This window comes from Asterias rubens, chromosome 3 (genome assembly GCF_902459465.1).
Source record: "Asterias rubens chromosome 3, eAstRub1.3, whole genome shotgun sequence".
NCBI classification, from domain to species: domain Eukaryota; kingdom Metazoa; phylum Echinodermata; class Asteroidea; order Forcipulatida; family Asteriidae; genus Asterias; species Asterias rubens.
This window is the reverse complement of record NC_047064.1, coordinates 7,162,087-7,181,306: the sequence shown is the minus strand read 5'-3', so window position 1 is coordinate 7,181,306 and position 19,220 is coordinate 7,162,087. Positions and strand designations below refer to the sequence as shown.

At 37.6% G+C, this 19,220-nt stretch overlaps 1 protein-coding gene across 2 annotated transcripts; it reads right to left on the bottom strand.

Moving 5' to 3' along the window:
* Positions 1–2: 2 nt before the first annotated feature.
* On the bottom strand, positions 3–19,220 carry LOC117287923 (xylulose kinase-like). Of its 2 annotated transcripts, none has more exons than XM_033768556.1 (16): positions 19,011–19,220; positions 17,468–17,550; positions 16,594–16,744; positions 15,999–16,085; positions 15,259–15,387; positions 14,820–14,885; positions 14,283–14,355; positions 13,102–13,220; positions 12,253–12,334; positions 11,617–11,657; positions 10,844–10,959; positions 9,996–10,111; positions 9,108–9,278; positions 8,215–8,361; positions 6,749–6,846; positions 3–104 (listed from the first exon to the last, which is right to left on the bottom strand). In XM_033768556.1, the coding sequence occupies exons 1-16, from the start codon at positions 19,062–19,064 to the stop codon at positions 90–92; spliced, it is 1,548 nt and encodes a 515-aa protein (XP_033624447.1). In that variant the 5' UTR covers positions 19,065–19,220; the 3' UTR covers positions 3–89. The 2 variants fall into 2 exon arrangements, with proteins under 2 accessions (XP_033624447.1, XP_033624446.1); XM_033768555.1 differs by lacking the exon at positions 3–104 and adding an exon at positions 3,010–4,562 and having other exon boundaries at positions 19,011–19,219.

Below are 19,220 nucleotides of genomic sequence, written 5' to 3'. Positions count from 1 at the left end.
CAATCTAAGGAAAGCAGTCGTGCATCATCTATACGTTACCATGGTGATAAGATGCTCCTCTAGTGAAGTTGTTGTTTGTCTTGCACAATTCAAGAAGATTTGTGCTGAAGTTTGATAAATATTTTATTTATGCATAAAAGCTTTTTTTTCTTAACTTTTTTTAGAAGATGAAATAATATTAATTATTTGTGAATGTTTTACATAGTGAGACAACCTGCCTGTTTTAAAGATATAGCAAAAGAATATGGAAAAGAACCAAATTGATTAAATTGTATTAAAACCTAACCCTCACAAAGAGTTATTTTTGAGACCAAGGCTCACTTTAATAAAGCATGTAAGCATCATGACTTGCTTAGCAGAAATAGGTTACCAGCCAAAATATCAGACAGTTTACGCTGCTGTGACTGGTACCCCACTCAAAACTTTCTTAGCAAAGATTTTTGGTAAGCAGAAATTGGGCCATAATCTGTACTTTGTGTGACCCAAATAACATATACAATTCCTGTGAAAGTAAAAGCTCAATCTGTCAGCGGAGTAAAAAAAAATAGTGAGAACAAAAAATCATTGTTTTCAAACATTGGGTTTCAGACAGATCAGAAAATTTGTTTAATACTTTCTCAAAAACATTAGGCAAAATATCTTTATACCTTAAGTGGTTTGAGTTGATTGATGGTTTTGTATTGACTCCTGACAGGTTTTAACTGTATTGTTTTGTTTTCCTGTAAACACCATGAGGATGAACTAATGAAAGAACACTCAGTTGATTAAGAATACATAGAAATAAAGTACAAGGATATTTACAATAGTTTGTACACAGGACATAAATCATGACATCACATGTTTACAAACGAGTCTACCCCGATCAAAGGTTGGAAAGTACAGCGCACTGGTTTATCAGGGAAAATATTATAGAATTTGTCAGATACAAGTGTTAAGTGTTGTCTTTTTCTGATATCAGCTGAGATAACATATCTCAGTCTTCAAGGAAAGGTGCATGTGATTCAAATTGTCTTATTTCAAAGATGCAACTGCCAAAACTAAATCTTGATTTGAGGTTGAACATAGAAAAATTTACTAGAACAGGATTTGTACCCATGACCTCCGGTTTAACGTGCCGGTGCTCTACCAACTGAGCTACATGTATCTAGCCCGGTGTGGCGGTTTCAACTTTCCGCTGTGTTCAGTTTTCTGAATGACCAAATACGGTAGCATTACGTCATGCGATGCCTGCGCACAGCAAGCGAAAGTAGTCCATTTTCAGTGCCGTATTGAGTCATCCATTACCCTCCGGTAGCTGTCATGGCGGCGTCCACGAGTCGAGTACAACTAGCGGCAAACGCGTGGATCGTATGGGTTGTTTTTTATGCAAGCCGAGTGTGACCTGCCTAAAGTTGTACCCATGAATACATGTAAAGATGGGGAAAGAGATTATGTGACTACACAGAAAAGAATCGTAATATAAACAATTTGGGGGTCACTGCTGAGAGAACTACAGTACTCGCCAGGGTACTCGCGGCGGTATCTGACAGGTCACCCGGAAAACTGAACACGCCGGAAAGCTAAAACCGTTCGAACACCGTGCTGATATGTCCGACTACGTCACCCGGAAAACTGAACACGGCGGAAGACTGAAACCGCCACACCGGTGTTGGCAATCTCCCTGTATCTTTATCATTATCTTTGTCAGGGGGTGCCAGTCAAAAGCCATACAGCTGTTTACTGCTGCGTAGCCAAGGATCACACCCATGTTTATGATATAACCTGGGAAGCAGCAGCCAGGTGACCACGTAAGGGTATGCGACTATAACTTCTAAAATTTATTCGCAGGAAAACATGTTTTCTTGAGAATGTAAGCATCTGGTGACCTAACATTTTCAAAAACAGCCAATCGTTTTTATATAATGAAAGATGAATTGAGAACTTTACTTGAAATATTTTTGCTTGGAATGCAACAGTTTCTCAAAACCAAAGTAGATTTTAAGAAACTAGTAAAATCGTTTTTATCTCCCGGGTACAATGTTTGAAAACACTGAAAAATAAAAGTTACTTTTTTGTTACCAATATTTTCTTGTGAATCCGATGAGCATGAGTGAGTGAGCTTTAACTTTCACAGGTTAACTATTTCATGTTAGGCCACATAAAGTGTGGATACTGGTTTTGACATATACCAATGCCGTGCAATTTGTTTTAGAAGTTTAAATGTTATAACAGTTCATAAGTTCAACACAACATACACAATTATTATCAATGTGTTTTTTATTTCATTTTTGTTTGTGTTTAGGGTTATGAATGGATGCTTTAAAGGGACAGTGACAAAAAAACAAGCAACAACATAAGTCACAACTCTAAATTAACATATAAAGTCTTAACTAAGGATTAGCATAAGTCTTAACTATGATTTAGCATAAGTCTTAACTATGATTTAGCATAAGTCTTAATTATGAATTAGCATAAGTCTTAATTATGAATAAGCATAAGTCATTACTATGAATTAGCATAAGTTTTAACTATGAATTAGCATAACTCATAACTACGAATTAGCATAAGTCATAACTTTGAATTAGCATAAGTCATAATTATAAAATTAGCATACCGTTATGTCAAAACTATGAGTTAGCATAAGTCATACCATCCCTTAAAGACACTGGACACTATTGGTAATTGTCAAAGATCAGTCTTCTTACTTGGTGTATCTACACATATGCATAAATTAACTTGAGCTCGATTGGTCGTCGGAGTTGCGAGATAACTATGAAAGAAAAATACCCTTGTCACACGAAGTTGTGTGCTTTCATGATGCTTGATTTCAACCTCAAATTCTAAATCTGAGGTCTCAAATCTAAATCTGAGGTCTCAAAATCAAACTCGTGGAAAATAACTTCTTTCTCGAAGACTACGTCACTTCAGGGGGAGCCGTTTCTCACAATGTTTTATACTATCAACCTCTCCCGATTACTCGTTACCAAGTTAGGTTTGCACTAATAATTATTTTGAGTAATTACCAATTGTGTCCACTGCCTTTAACAGAGTTTGTAAAACAAATAAAGGGTTAGTTTTTCTAAGATTTGAAACTCTGCATCGAGACAGAATAACTATGTATGGTTTGCTGTAGCACCATGGTGAATATTTACACATGGCGCTACTGCAAACCTATAACCTGATTACTTTTCTTCTCCTTCATTTCCATTGTTCATTATTACTACATGTATGTTTCGAAGATACAACAACAATTATCCCACACACTTTCCATGAAAAACACTGCATGCGGTGAGCTTTTAAACAGCTGCATAGTTTCAAACACGTTCCTTTTACAAATAAATCTTACTTGCTGCTGATTTTCCAAATAATCATACTTTGTAATTTTAGAAAAATAGTTTAATTTCTACTTTTTTTTATGATGATCACTGAAAATCTTTTTATTTACAATAAAGTGACCTGATGGAAAAAAAATAACCGGATACATTCCAATCAACAATATTTTCATGAACTTACACTCGTACTATGTCAGCAATCGATTACTAATTTCTAAGAAGCCAAAATTTCCCTCACAATTCATGCCTCTGCAACATTTTCTTGTGCATTTTTAGTGGGGGGAGGGTACTAACAAAATGTATGGTTTTTGATCTTGTGAAAATACTAATAATCTTGAACAGCCTCTATAAAATTGAATTTACTGATAAAAATTATGTTTAGACCCTGATAAAGTTAAATAATTTCAATAGTAGCACAAACAATTACAAAATTAACATATTAATATAACAAGTTTGAGTTAGCAACTTCAGTTACAGAAACTTCTTAAAAATAATGATAACTTCTGTTACAGTGACTAACAGATTTTGGATTGGGCGATATTACACATTTACAGAAAACTGGTCAGGGCTCAAAACCTTTGACCTCAGGCCCGAGGCCAGTGATTTTAGCATCAGGCCAGTAAACCCAAAACTGGATAAGCCAGGTGGTCTTGGGTTTTTGTTTGAATGTTGTTTTTTATTCTGATCAAAATCTTTCAATTCTGTTGAGTATTGAGCAATAAATACACCCATAACACAAAGGAGATAAATCTTTTCTTAGTGCTTGTTCAAATTAAAACAGATCAAATGTTCTTTCAGTTCGTTAAAAAAAAGTTCCAATCAAGTAAACTTTTTATTTTGAGATCTACAAGATTTTCCCGAAATTCGAACCATGAAGCTTTCTCCCAAAACCAGAATTTCTTGTTTGCCTGTTGTTGGTCAGATAAACCTTCTCTCAGTACTAGGTCAAATTAATTCACTTCAATTGTTCAACTTTGTAGACAATTATTTTCTCATTTCAATGCAAAAACTTGTCTAGTCTTGTAAAAAAAACTATGGTCCATTAAACTTTTTGAACTGTGTGATTTTTACCAAAAACTCGAAATTTGAGCCATGATGATTTTTGCACAAAAAGACCTAATTTCTTTTTTGCTGGTTAACGATGTAAACGTAAAACATACTAAACAAAATCCTACAGTGATTCTGTTCAAGTTATTGTTGGGATACCATCTCCTCGAGTTGTTTATACCTTGCCAAGAGTGGAGTGTAAATCTGTAAAACAAAGCAATATAAATCCCTAAAAATGTTTCTACTTCCGAAATGTTAAGTCGAATGTTGCACGTTCCTTTTTTTCTTGAAATGGTATTTATTGCTCCCCTCATTGCACTCATTCCACTAGTCATAGTGATCTGTTGTCGATTTCACCTAACTCTTCCTAACTTAGGACTAATCTTAGGACTTAGGACGAGTTAAGTTCCGTATCCATAGACGTTGGACGCATTTAACCCATCCTAAGTTAGGGTGAGTTACTCGTCCTAACTCGCGATAGGATTTATTCTGGCATTTCGTGAACTCGGCTGCAGGACCCCCAAAAAGCAAAAAATGTTACTTAACAGTTGTCTACTTAGTAGAAATAAGAAGGGTACCAGCCACAAATTGTACATGTGTCATGGTAGTTTGGTTGGTAATCTTGTTCTGGTAAGCATCATTTTGTTGTGCTTATGTAGCTACATTAGGTGCTTATAAGCAGCTCTATATAATATTTGAGCCCAGGACCCAGTTTCATACTGTTTAATAGGAAATTTCTTTGGCTAGCAAAAATTGAGTGGGGCACTAATCCCAACAGTGAAATCCTTATGGAATTTTGGCTGTTAATCAGTTTCTGCTACGCAAGATTTGGCTGTGCTTAGCAAATTATTGTGCTAACAGACTTTGCTTACCACCAAATTCTGCATTTGTGATCATAATTCTACAATTGTGATCACCATTCTAAGCTTACAGGGCAAGCAAGGAATTTGTGTTCTAGCTGTGCATGAAGTAACAGCCTGCATAACAATAGCAAGTCACACTTGTGAATGTTTTAGCTTTTGAGCAAGACTCTGCTACTGGTAATTGTGAAAAACAGGAGGCCATTATTAGTTACCTTAAATCCACCGATCACTTCGGTTGGAAAGGAGTTTGCAACAGCTAATTGTTTTTTTAAATTTTATTTAGGTCAATGACAACACATATATAGTCCAACGAATATAGAGCATGCTTCCTAAGTGCACCATAACAATTATTTGATGTTCGCTGTTGATGGGTGTATTAAGTGGTAATAATGCAACACCCCCAACATCTTCCCTATATGTATCACAACACTGAGGGGCCTATTACACTTTGTTTGAACCAGCAAAAGTATGAATATCCATTCAAAATTAACTACAGTAGCAGGATGCCTCAAAACACTGCGTCCTGCTAGGTTGGTGCGGTTTGTGCGTAGGGGTGTGGGGTGAGGGGTAATGGAGAAGGCGCTCAAGTGTCATTTTGTAGATGGGTCTGGTAAATATCAGTTTAAAATGATCGGCCTATCGTTATAATAACATTCTCAGCATGCAAACCAACAATATGCAGTTCTTATATAGTGCTTTATCACCCATGAGGGCATCACAAACTGTTCATTATTTTGTCTACAAGGTATAAGTAGCTATTTTTTAAATATAAAACAAATTTATTTACATAGCACCATGTAGTTGTTTACAAGGTGATGTGGCCCAACCTGCAACCAACCATACCAGAAAACACCAGACCACAGAGCTTGGCTTAGGCTCTGCTCGCTGCGTACGCAGTGGAAACGCAGCTCTGCCTTCAGGCCTATACTTTTTGGAGCAGCATTTATTTTGCACGCGGTGGTGGTTCGAACATCGAAGGACGCCTGAAGCCGGAGCCAAAGCCAAGGTTTGAGAAATGCCCCAGGCAGGCCAGATGTTGTTTCAAAAGCCAATATTTATGATTCTGATTCCAAGATTTTATCCAATTATGTATAATGTTGCGATTGATTACTTTTGTTACTGAGGACTTATGTAAAATAACCCTTAAAGTGTGTCAAGACTTTGTTACAAATAAATTTGATTTTTCTTATGATTTTCAATGTACATATTGCTCCACATAAAAACCAGGTATTTACTGCCAACACCCAACACTGGGTGTGTTTGCTTATCAAACAAATTAACGTATAAGAGCTTTCAAATCAGTATGAGGCCTGGTCCGAAACGGCGACTTGGCTTCAGCTACGGTTAGATCAGCATGTCTGCCAGTGTTAAAGAACAAGCAGATGAGCGCGATCTAGCCATAGCTGTAGCCGAAGTCGCCGTATCGGACACGGCCTAACAGCTAAACATATAAACAAATATATTCAAACAAACAAACAATCTTAATTTCGAATTGAAAGAGTTTGGAATCAAAAACATGGTACCTACCTGACTGGCATCTGTGCTTGGAGTGGCAGCTAACTTGTATTCGGTGGGAGAAGTCCTAACTACATCAGTAAATGATACACTACTGTTGCCAAGGAAACCTTCAAAATAAATTTAGAAATAGTTCTCTTTAAAAGTCTTCAAACTGTCACCTTATCAAGGTTAAATCTTTCAGTGCCTTTTTTGTGTGTGTTTTGAACCTAATAGTCTTTTGCATCAAATGTGTCTTGCTGACTAGTGTTGCCTCGGTACATCTTAAATAGGCCTGGGCAAATTATTCGAATATCCGGTTAATGGCGAACAGGTTTTCCTATCCGTAACCGCGAATGCCTTTTTTTTCTTAACCGGATATCCGCATAGGGCGCGAATACCTATTTATAAACCGGATAGTTCTGTTATTACAACCAAGTAACCGGATATTCTTTAATATCCGAATATCCGCGGCATCGGGCGACAACTGATATGAATGTTTTGTCTGAATCCTTATGAAACTTCTATTAAGACAGCATAAAACAGCATAAATTAAGTATTTAACTATGCTCACCTCCGTGAAGAGTTAAAACAATGACATTTCCGACGTATTTTGTTCAAAGATTACAAAAGTTTTCCTTCACGTAGAGTCAATCACGATCAAAAGAAAAAGCAAATCGCCATCTTTAAATTAGATCCGGTCATTTTTATGAATGAACCAAGTGACACTGTCTAAAACTAATATCAATCCGCCCATAAGATCCCATTCACAAACGAACAGCGCCCTCTAGCGCAAAAAAAAAAAATTAAATATTTTTTAAAAATATTTAAAATATTTTAAAAATATTTGTTAAAAATATTTCTTTTAAATATTTTTTTATTTTTTATTTTTTAATAGCGCCCTCTAGCGGCGAAAAAACTATTTGAATATCCGGTTAATTTCAGATAGTTGGCCAGCGTTATCCGAATAACAAAATTTCACTATTCGCCCAGCACTAGTCTCAAAGTCTAAAGAGACCGGCTTCAATCCATTCAGAAAAATAGTTCTAAACCGAAAGATAAAGATCAAACGACCACACAGCCGCTTTCAGAATGGGAAAGAGGACACAATTCGCCAATTACAAAAAATAAAATAAGGTGTTCATATGCTAAATTTTTTACTAAAATAAACAGTGCATGAAAGCGTTTATATTTCTCAAACGTCAAATCATAATTAATTTGTTAGAAAGTATAAAGTTCATTGAGTTTTCATCCAACAATCCCTACCCCATCCCTATTGCGGCAGTTTTCAGGCCTTTAATTTCAAAGGGCAATTTTGAAAGGGCAAGGCCATTTCCATTTTGCAAAGGACACTTCCAATGTAAAAGTTTAAAGTCAATGGGACACTTTTGAAGGGGCACCAAGTCCAAGACCAGGGGCATTGTAGGCCATGGCCTCAGTGAGCCTCCAGGTAATTCTAGGCCTAAGTTGTTTTTTTGTGTTTTGTTCCCCTCTCTTACCATGTTTTGCTCTGTAAGCACATCCCAGACACGCTGAGTTGGCAACATCCAGTATATAGACCGGAGCATTGAAGACATCAGAGAGGACCTGAAGAATGGCCCTGTTGGCCGACGCCCCGCCAGTCGCCAGAACCCTCGAACCGCGCTCTGAAATGGGACAGAATAAACAGAACACGTAAGAAAAAATAGAATTGGCTGTTGCAAACTTCTTAGCAACCAAAAGGACCTATGTTATAAATGCCAAGAAATAGATAATGGCCTAATGTTTTGACCCTAGCTGAGTCATACAAATCAGAACAAAAACTTTCACAAAAAACAGAGCTGTTCCACTGCGCTTCACTGCAAAACAGCTAAAAATATAATACCAGGCAAAATGAAGAACTACATGTACATATATAAAACCAAAAGAGAAACAACAAAGCAAAACATAGTTACAGGCCCAGCCCAAAAATAGACTGAACAGTAAAATCAAGAAATTATGATGGCATGAGGGCAGCTTGAACAATGAAAAATAAGTGTCAAAGGGGAGCAAGCAAATACAAGAATTTAATCTGAGAAGGACACAAGAAAAATACCAAACAAAAGGACAAAACAATATGTGGGTCAGGGACAACAAAAGTAAACTAAATAACTGTTGCTTGGATTATAATAATAATACACATTTTGGGATGGTTGTAAATATCAATGTCACTGTGTATTTTGTACCGTTTAACAATTTATAATTCCTCCTTTCTAATTTACAAATTTTGTGTTCTCTATCATTAGGTGCACACTGGAAAACAATTTTCAATTGTTTTAAAACATGTTTGTAATGAATTGAAATGAATTGAGTTGAATTAACACAAGTCCAACAAAGCTCTATAATATTTCCAACATTTTACTGTCATACTCACCGACAAGGTAGCCAAGATTTTCAGCGTGGAGCCTCTTAGCCATGAACTGGCCCTCCAGCAGAGCCCGGACCTCTACTGCAGCTGGGAAGCTCTCTATTCTATCATTCTTAGAATCAAACCGATAAACACCGACTGCAGACGGCGTGATCTCTTGGACGTCAAAGTAGATACCTGAGGACAAAGTAGATACCTGAGGACATACATCATGAGTTTTAGAGAACGTTCAATGAGAGACTTTTGAGACGCTGGCGGCAGCAGACAAAACGGTCACTTTTTGCGACTCTCAGCATGCGCACACATGTTCAGTATTGTGCGCATGGTCTGAGCTTATGGCAAGAATTGTGAAAAAGACCGTCCAGAAATCTCCCATTAATAAAATATCAAGTAATGAACAACAAGGGGAAATGAGCAGGTACATTTTAATTTATTTCATTCTTTACACAACTTTGGCTCCCTTGTGAGTAACAAAGCCTGTGCTGCCACCCTATGCAGCGCACTTCTTCTTTTTAGTTCACCATCTAGTCTTCAAATGGGCTCATCTCATAGTCTTCCCGTTTGCTGCCATCAGGTCTTCAAGGCCTGAGCATCATAGAAGAGTGGTATAGATTGGGATGATGTGCCACAGTTTACGGTGATGTAGCGCACTAAGCTAAATCAATCACAAGAACCATCTGCCCTCGAGAAACAATTACAGTAAAGTGTCTTCTTCAAGGACACATGACCAGAATTTGAACCCACACCCTGATGGTTCCAGGCAAACAGAACTTGCGTCCGATGCACTAAACCCAATTTTTGTCCTCTTTTTCTCATTGACACTAACATCCTAATTTTCAAATTGAACCTGGGATGCTGTTCTCTAAATATACTCTTTAGATATTCAAAACTTACCCAAGTTGCCGTTGTTTCCCGAAGGGGTCGACTCCAGAAGCCGATTAAAGGTATCCCATGATGCCATGCTGCATTCATCGCGGATTCTCTCGCGCGTGAGGGAGCCATTCTTAAAGCTGGAGAAAGTCACATGACATGGTGAATAAAAAACCAGTGTGATGTGATAAGAGTGTACCATGTTCACATCTTCAGAAAAACTCTTCAGATGAAAAAGTCATTGCTTACCCCACAACCCGTCAAACCTAATAGCCAAATCCTAATGACAATAGTATTCCACCATTTCTGGGTAAAGACACTACAACCATAGAGTCAAATAATATGACTAAAGGCTGGTTTATAGTCGGTCGCGTGATGGTCGGGCGCGCGAGTCTTGACGCGCGATCATCAAAGACATAGCTTTTAGGCCTCAGCAATGACTATAAACTGTGGCGCGGGTCAAGATTTCCATCGCACGAGTGACTGTAAACCGGCCTTAAAGGGCGTATAAAACCAAGCGACATGGCCCAATAAAGAGCATGTTCCGACATTGAGAAAATAGCGGTGACCTATCATACTATTTATACCAAGCGGATAGAAAAAGGAACTGAACTGATAAAGGAGCGTGTCAAAAATTGGGCATGTTCTAGTTGCAAAAAAAAATTCCCTTGCCAACGATCCATTGGACCACCTAAACATTCTGCTTCTTTGGTGGTCCACTGGATAGACAATTTGCATGTGCTAGAATACATATCTGATCCAATTGTACATTGACAATTTGTGACTGGTGTCCTGCTCATTTCTGCTTAGCAGACAATTTCTTAGCATTTTTTCTGCTGAAGCAGCTCTATAAAATTTGGCCGTTGTCTTACCATAGCAATGCCATGTATGACTGCACATCTACAGGGTTGACAAAGATGTGTCCCTCCAGGGCAGGACAAGGCGTCTTCAACCACAGAAACAGGGTATCGCTAGTGCCAAGACTTACCTACAAAAGTAAGATCATTAGTTCAGGTCAAAGAAAAAAAATTCTCAATAACAATAACAAAATGCAGTTTATATTAGGCAGGGGTGAGAGTCATTACTAAGGAAAAAGTCTGAAACTTGGATGACAAATCAAAGGTTTGTTGAAATGATGCCATTTCTACCGTTTGGTAACCCCTGGGGTTATAGATTCCAAGGAGCTTTTGGAAACAGTATCCAAAGCACTAGAGAGGTAGACCAATGAGCAGGATTTCTTTTTTTGTGCAAAGTCTGAATTCAGCCAAAAGTCTGAACAATCTCATCCCTTATCAGGCCCAGAATTTGACAGAGTTCTTGCCCTGGTCTTGGCCTTGGTGGCCCTTCAAGAGTTTCCCATAGACTTTAAGATTTTCCACAGAAAGTGATCTTTGTAAACTGAAATTGGCCTTGCCCTCTCAAAGATGAAATTCCAGGCCAGTTATAATTGTAGCGCTTTCCACACCTGAATACATGACAAGCAAATACATGACAGAATTATGGACGACACGTGGTACGTGTTCCACCAATCAAGTGACAATGTGGGTGTGGTATATAATTAAGATTACTTAACGGAAGTAACATTAAACTTTCCCAAATGATGAAAACTGTTTTTTTTTTTGGTTATTACAGAACTATAACTTACAGCAATGTCACCCTCCTTCAACGCCATCCCAGCTAGTGAGGCTGAAACAAAAATAGATGATCAAAAAGGTGCATAGTTACCAGGACCAAAAAACTGTAAAGTAATTTCAATTAATTCGATCTTCGAATTTTCACTTTTATTTCAAACTACCTAAAAAGGTGTATAATTAAATCATTTTTTATTTCACACTAATATTACTGGTTTGCTCCGTTATTTTTAGGAAAATAAGCGAACAAATTAAATGCTGTTTCATTCTGTTTTGTACAAAAATTGGAGCTCCTCATTCCATTTCTTTTCAAGTGTAAGCAATTGTTCTTTTGTGTAAGGCAATAGACCCTTCCCATGATATATGTAAATTGCACATAGCGCGTGCGCACTAACGTTTTGGTTGGCAAAATGAGGGAACTTCGCGCTGTTTTGTACCTGGCTATGGGTGCGCGACGCAGACGCGATTGCACGTCTGCTTAGTGCACAACTCTATGGTGTTTGCCAACCAACAGGGTCTTTACGCATGCGTGAATGTAATTAGCATATTTCATGGGAAGGGTCCATTACACAAGTAGAGTGGTGGCTTATAATGTAAATTTCTGAACAGTTAAAAATTGTATACAGTACATAAAAAAAACGCTGAATTACCAGGGTTGTCTCCAGTAAAAGCAATAACTTGACACTCTGCAGAGAATCCGTACCTATCCACAAAGTAGGAAGAAATCGGTCCCTGTGGACAAATAATTTTGAATTTTATTCAAGACCAGGCAAAGTTTGAGATTTAGTTAGAATTTTGTGCCTTTGGGTTTTTGGTTAAAATGAAATACAAAATTTGTGATTTCATGCTTTCAAATGATACAGAAGAACTACTGAAGACATTTAATCAGTGCGAACTGGTCCTTTTTTGCCGAAGTATGAGATTTATTGAGAATTTTGTGAGTTTGGAGTTGTTTGGTCCCAAAAAAATATATTTATATTTTTAATTTTTTTTTAGCAAAACGAACAAATTCATTCATTTTGCCAAATGGGAAAACCTATAACACAAGCATACAAATAGGTTTAAATTTTGATAGTTCAGGTGTAATTTTCGAAGAGCCCCTTACCGACTGTGAAGGGTCAGCCTAATGATCGAGATAGGTGGCATTCTGGCAGTTGATTTGGGTCAAAAAGCATAGCCCAATTCAGTTATAAGAGTAGCCCTCATCTACAAGTAGTCGTCTGATTTTGTGATGTTGTCCATTTTTGTGTTTTTAACAATCTCTCATAAAAATATGAAAATAAAAAAAATAAAAAATTGTTTAAACAGACTGTACATAATTGCACTTGAGGCCCCCTGTGTATTTATTGATTTTTGTAGTACTTATTAAAACCTTTCTATTTTCAACACTACATTTTTCAATATATAACTTTTAACCATTGCCCATTGAAAGAATATCCTCGAGGTGACATGGCTACCACCAACAAATCGAGTTATCGTTTCAGTAATAATTTGCTTACCAGGTTAGTTGAGGACGGCACAGGAAGACCAAGAAGATTCAATAAGCCAGGAGAGCACGCATCAAGGGCTTGTGGACACCACGTCTTACCTCTTATATCTAACAAGTTCATTCCTGACCCTATACAGACCAAATCAATATCGATTAGTCTAAAGCTTGGTTCATACTTTCTGCGAGTGCGAATGCAAGTTCATTCCTGACCCTACACAGACAAAATCAATATCGATTAGTCTAAAGCTCGGTTCATACTTTCTGCGAGGGCGAATGCCATTTTGACTTCACTGGGCTATTTTTGCAGCGAATGTTTCGCAAGTGTTCATCACAAGTCAACTGATGCGAATTAATCGATGCAAATTTGTGACGCCAAAATTTGCTTCGCATTAGCAGGAAGTATAAATTGGGATTTATTAGTCTTCTACATATCATAGACTGTGAAGGGGTAACCCTGTTTCAGCACATGGGGGAAACTTCATAGAGCTGCTTGAGCACAATAACTAGCTAGGCACAACAAAATTATGCTTACTAGAATACGGTTACCAGTCACAATACCATGTCTCATTTACAATTTGTGTCTGGTATCCTGCTCATTTCTGCAAAGCAAACTACGAAGCAATATTGTCTGCTTAAGCAATGAAATTAGGCCAAGGAGTAGGTGCTCCTGGTGACAGTTGATTTGGGTTAAAATATCCCAAATATTAAGTGTGGTCCTCAAGTTGAAGTGGGCGTCCAACCTTGTTATCTTAGAAGACATCGCATTTTAAACAAAATTTTTAATAAAATCTTTAAAGCCATTGGACACTTTCGGCAAACAGTATTGTCCAAAGGCCCACACTTCGTGTATCACAACTTACATAATAACAAACCTGTGAAAATTTAAGGCTCAATCGGTCATCGGAGTCGGGAAAAAATAACACACCCTTGTTTCCGCACATTTTGCCGTGTCATGACATGTGTTTAAAACAAATCCGTAATTCTTGATATTAAAAATTGATAATTGTTTTAATGTTTTCTCAAAAAGTGAAGCGTTTCATAAAATAATATTTCAAGAACAGTCTTTCACCATTACCTTCTGTAAACCCTGTAAGTAATTTGTAAATCTGTGAACTTTTGGAGTTTTTTTCTGTTGAAAAGTGTATAATGGCTTTAACAAATTTGTTTAAACATGTAAAAAAATCCACCCACCATCGCTGAAGTCAATTGGTGCATAACTACCCAGGAACAATGAAGCTGCAAAGCTGCTGACCAATGAGATTTTCTGAAACAACAACCCATGAGTGCCTTTGATTTACTCCAATTCTCACAAAATATTTAATTACTAACTAGAGGGTAAAGGTTCATGGTTCAACGTTCAAAGGTCAAGATTAAATAATCAAAGTTAACATTCACGGTTAAAGATCAAAGTTCAATGCTCAGTGTTCAATGTTCAAGTTTCAAGGTTCAATATTCATGGTTCAAAGTTCAAGGTTCAAGTTAAAAATCTTATGTTCAACGCTAAATATTCAAGGTTAAATACAACACGAAAAGGGACGTTCTTTAGCGCCTTAGAGGTTTAAGGTTCAAATTTACATTCTCAGGGTTCAAGGTTCAACAGTCAATGTTAAAAGTTCAAAGTTCAAGATTCAGTGTTCAAAGTTTCAAGTTTTAGGGTTCAAGGTTCAAGATTTGAGGTTCAAGGCATTCTTCCTCAAACCATGCACTCTAAGCAGAAAACAAACATACCTCACAAGCGCTGAACGCCGCCTGGTTCTCTTGATGGATCTTTGCAATCTGGTTACCAGTGAAGCGCTAATGAAAAAAAAATTGCATAAAACAACAAATCTGTGAAAATTTTAACTCAATTGGTCATCCAAGTTGCGAGATAATGAGGGAAGAAAAATTCTTGAATGAAAGACCTCAAAATCAGATTCTGAGGTCTTGAAGTAAAATTCAAATACTTTAGTGAGAAATAACTTCTTTCTCAGAGGGAGGCGTTTCTCACAATGTTTTATACTATCAACATCTCTCCATTGACCGCAAAAAAGTAAGTTTATGCTTACGATTATTTTGAGCAATTACCAATAGTATCCAGTGCCTACCAATTAAATCAAGAGATAAAAAAGAATCCCCTGTGATGAAAAAATAAATAAAAAATTGGGCCATGACAGTTAAATACTTTTACCTCATAGGCTCTAGATCCTGTAATGTCGGCAACAGTTTGTGGTCCACCCATCACTTGCTCAAGGTTTCTACACTGCGCAGTGGTGCTAGAATCCATCCAGACTGGGGAGTTTGGTACAACAAAACTATCCTAGAAAGGATTGAATAAGGGAACATCAAGATGGCATCATGTAGATAATTGATACATGTACATGTCAGTTTCAAATTGGAGTTGAGGCTACAAAACAAACTGTACCAATGTCAAAGTAGGCTCTATTTTACAAATCCAGGAAACTAGTAGTACCACCAATGGATAGATGTTGAATTTGCATCTGGGATATTTTTGCAGCAAATATTTCGCAGGAGTTCAGCACAATTCAACTGGTGCAAATTATTTGTTGCGAATTTGTGACGTCAAATGTTTATGTTAGGGTTCATTTGTAGTAATTAACTCAGCGGATATGCCACATCGGGGCTTTGTCAAGCTTAAGTTACAATGTACCAATTACCCTTGAGAGCTGGTTATCAATGAGATGACATGTCAGACCAGGATTTGAACCCACACTCAAATCCTTCAGAAATAATGTGATGTTTGAACATGAGGCTGTATCCAATTTGACGGCTACAGCTACGGCTACGGCTGTTGCTAAGGGTGTTGCTAAGGACATCCTATAGCTTAGCGCATTGTGAGGCGGAAAACCAGCCGTAGCTGTTGCCGCTAATTCGGACACGACCTCACTCTCTATATCAGCTGCTACTTACAACAAGCTGTTCGTGTAGCATCTGGCTAGGTTGCAGATTACCAAGTCTCAACGAGGTACCAGCCTTCCAAAACACACTGCCATGTTGCTGTAAATAACACAAGAAATGAAAGTCAAAAATTTCAACAATACTCAAACCAAAAAGTGGGAATCAATGCATTAGTATGCATTTATTATAGAGTGCTTACAGACACTGGACACCTTTGGTAATTGTTAAAGTTATGTCTTCCCACTTGGTGTATCTCAACATATGCATAAAATAACAAACCTGTGAAAATTTGAGTTGGTCGTTGAAGTTGCGAGATAATAATGAAAGCAAAAACACCCTAAGTGTCACACGAAGTTGTGTACTTTAAGATGCTTGATTTCGGGACTTCAAAATCTAATTCTGAGGTCTCAAATTCAAATTCAAATATTTTAGTGGAAAATTACTTGTTTCTTGAAAACTATGTTACTTCAGAGGGAGCCGTTTCTCACAATTTTTTTAATAACGACTCTCCATTGCTTGTTACCAGGTAAGTTTTCTATGCTAAAAATTATTTTGAGTAACCAATAACCTTTAATTACATGTAATTGTTATTATTATTACATCTCACCTGACCTGTCCCAGACAGTGCAACAACCTTTGAGAAGTCGAACCCTGAAGCTTTCATTCTCTCAAGGAGAAGGTCTAGTGCCTTGACCCACATAATGGTGGGAGATGTAACAGTCAGTTGGTCATCATGGATATGAACTCCTCCTCGGGTGCTACAAGACAAGATAAGCCAGAAATTTTATTAAGGGAATAAAAGGGTAGCAACGAGTTCTTAAAGGCAGTGGATACTATTGGTAATTACTCAAAATATTTATTATCATAAAACCTATTTTGAGTACGAGTAAATGGGAGAGGTTTATAGTATAAAACATTTTCAGAAACAGCTCCCTCTGAAGTGACGTAGTTTTTGAGAAAGAAGTAATTTTCCACAAACTTGGATTTAAAATTAAATACATGAGCTTGTGTGGCCAACACGCGAAGCCAGCCGGTTATAAACAGATCAAGCTGGTCATTATCAACCAAACACCCCAACTTGATGCGCTCTCCACCAATGTGAGTTGCGAAACTGTCTGGGGTATTTATGATTGTCTTTTAAAGATGATCCGAAAACATGTTTTCAACTTTCTATGAAGCAATTATGCTGAAGTGCCTTGCTCAAGGGCACAAGTGTCATTATCAGGCATTGAACAGCACTCTTCTGCTTATACAACACCATGGAGCTTGGGTCCAGTGAACTAGACTGCTTGGCCATGACACGCCACACTTTTAGAAGGTTTGGGATGAATGTATTCCTCTGGTTACCGAGTGGCAAGGACCAGAGGATAATGAGCATCGCAATAGGAAACAAAGTTTCATATTTATTTCAGCTTGTCTGCAAGTTACTTGCTGCAAGATCATACCGCTTTCAACAAGTGGATCAACTATTCAATACAAACCAAAATTCCGGAAGATCAGTGTCAAATTGAACGGAAAACTCCTGGATAACCTGCAAGGCATCATTGATAGCAATGGACTTGATCTGGCAAACAAAAGGTAATCATTATACTCATAATATTGAGAACATGTACACTGTTTATGGGGTAAGGCCAAGAATAAAAAGAAATGTGTTAAGCGTTCCCGCCTGCTTCCTTTTAAAAAGACCCCTCCTTTTTGTCCTTCCTTTTTTTCTTTTTTTTTAAACGGAGAACTGAACGATCTCAGCAAAAATAGACAAGTTTTGAAAAATAGACCAGCCATTTTGTTTTTTAAATCAGCCTAAGAAAAAAGATGCAGTATCCAAAATATTACAATGATCAAAATCCTCCATTCCCTATGACCGTCGGACGGATGGAGATTTACGATCATCGCAACTATATCCAAAACAACCTCTTTTCAACTGTTCAATTTTTTCCTTTTTTTTTCTTGTTTGATTTAATTGGGACCAATGCATGTAAGGAGCCCGCACCAATTGGTAATCTTGTAAGTAAGTTGTATAGGAAGAGACAAAATAGTGCAGGGGCAAGATGGTAAAATTCAGGCTGAAATGTTAAGTGTGTCCATTGCAGAAGTGACTCTTTTGACTTTGTTGTAAAACTAAAAGCTGATAATGACAATTAGACCTTATGCACATGACGTCATTTCAGTACGGCGCACCCGCATTGAGGTCAAAAGAAGGTTGTTCATTGGCCAATCTATGTGCGTTTCGATTGTTTCGTCACCGTTTGACCTCAAAGATGGCGGCTGGATGACGTCAATGCATAAGGTCTATTAGTCATGGCAACTTGTTAAAGAACAACAAATTACAGAAAACTTTCCGTAGACACCTCCATGAATATAGCAAGATTGTTCTCTGAAGAACAAACTCTACCTGGCAAGTAGATACACACATGGTGTTTATATACCGCAAACGAATATGTATTTATACCCAGCATACCATGCAATCATGTTTAGCATGTTTAAACACGTTGCCTTGGATCGGTCGAGATGGTCTTTGAAAAGCGTCCTGTAAAATTGACATGGTTAGAAAGATGTTGTAAAAGTAGAATACAATGATCTACACAAATATGCCTCGAAATTGCGTGGTTTTCGTTTTACCTCGTCGACAAACACGGTCGGCCATTTAACACAGTGGGGAGTCAAAAATTTGAGTTTGACTCCAAGGCATATTTATGGCCGACCGTGTTAGCGTGTTAGTTCACGACGTAAAATGAAAACCGTGCAATTTTTGAGTGATACTTGTGTGGATCATTATATTCTACTTTTAAAACATCTTTCTAACCATATGCATTTCATAACAAACGGTTTCAAACGCTTTTCATAGACCAACTCGTCCGATACAACTTACAAGGCAACGTGTTCCTTTAATCCAGTAAGTTTTGCATGAATTGATCCAAACATAAACCCTGCCTACCATGATCATTCATGCAGCATAAAAACCCAACTCAACACGATCGTCCGCCCTTTTGTACGTACCACCGTGTTAATACCACTGATACTGACCTGCTGTGTGCTGAAGTCAAACCCTAAGAAGAGTTTTTCAAGAGATCCCGCCATGTTCTTGTTTTATTGTTGTTGTCTTAAGACTTCACACTTGTGTCTGTCTTGCATGGTATTGCTATTGTATGTGACGTCTGTGACACAGCCGCAGTGGAGAGACTGACGAGAGTTTGTGTTTGGTGGTTTTGTGCGGAGTGGTCACACGTGAAATGA

Excerpts from the sequence above, each read along its gene's own strand:
- LOC117287923 (XM_033768555.1), bottom strand. The coding sequence starts at position 19,064 with ATGGCGGGATCTCTTGAAAAACTCTTCTTAGGGTTTGACTTCAGCACA. Across the intron at positions 13,221-14,282 it reads ACCAATTGACTTCAGCGATG|GGTCAGGAATGAACTTGTTA; the intron begins GTGGGTGGATTT and ends TGGTCTGTATAG. Across the intron at positions 10,112-10,843 it reads TCATACATGGCATTGCTATG|CTTTAAGAATGGCTCCCTCA; the intron begins GTAAGACAACGG and ends GACTTTCTCCAG.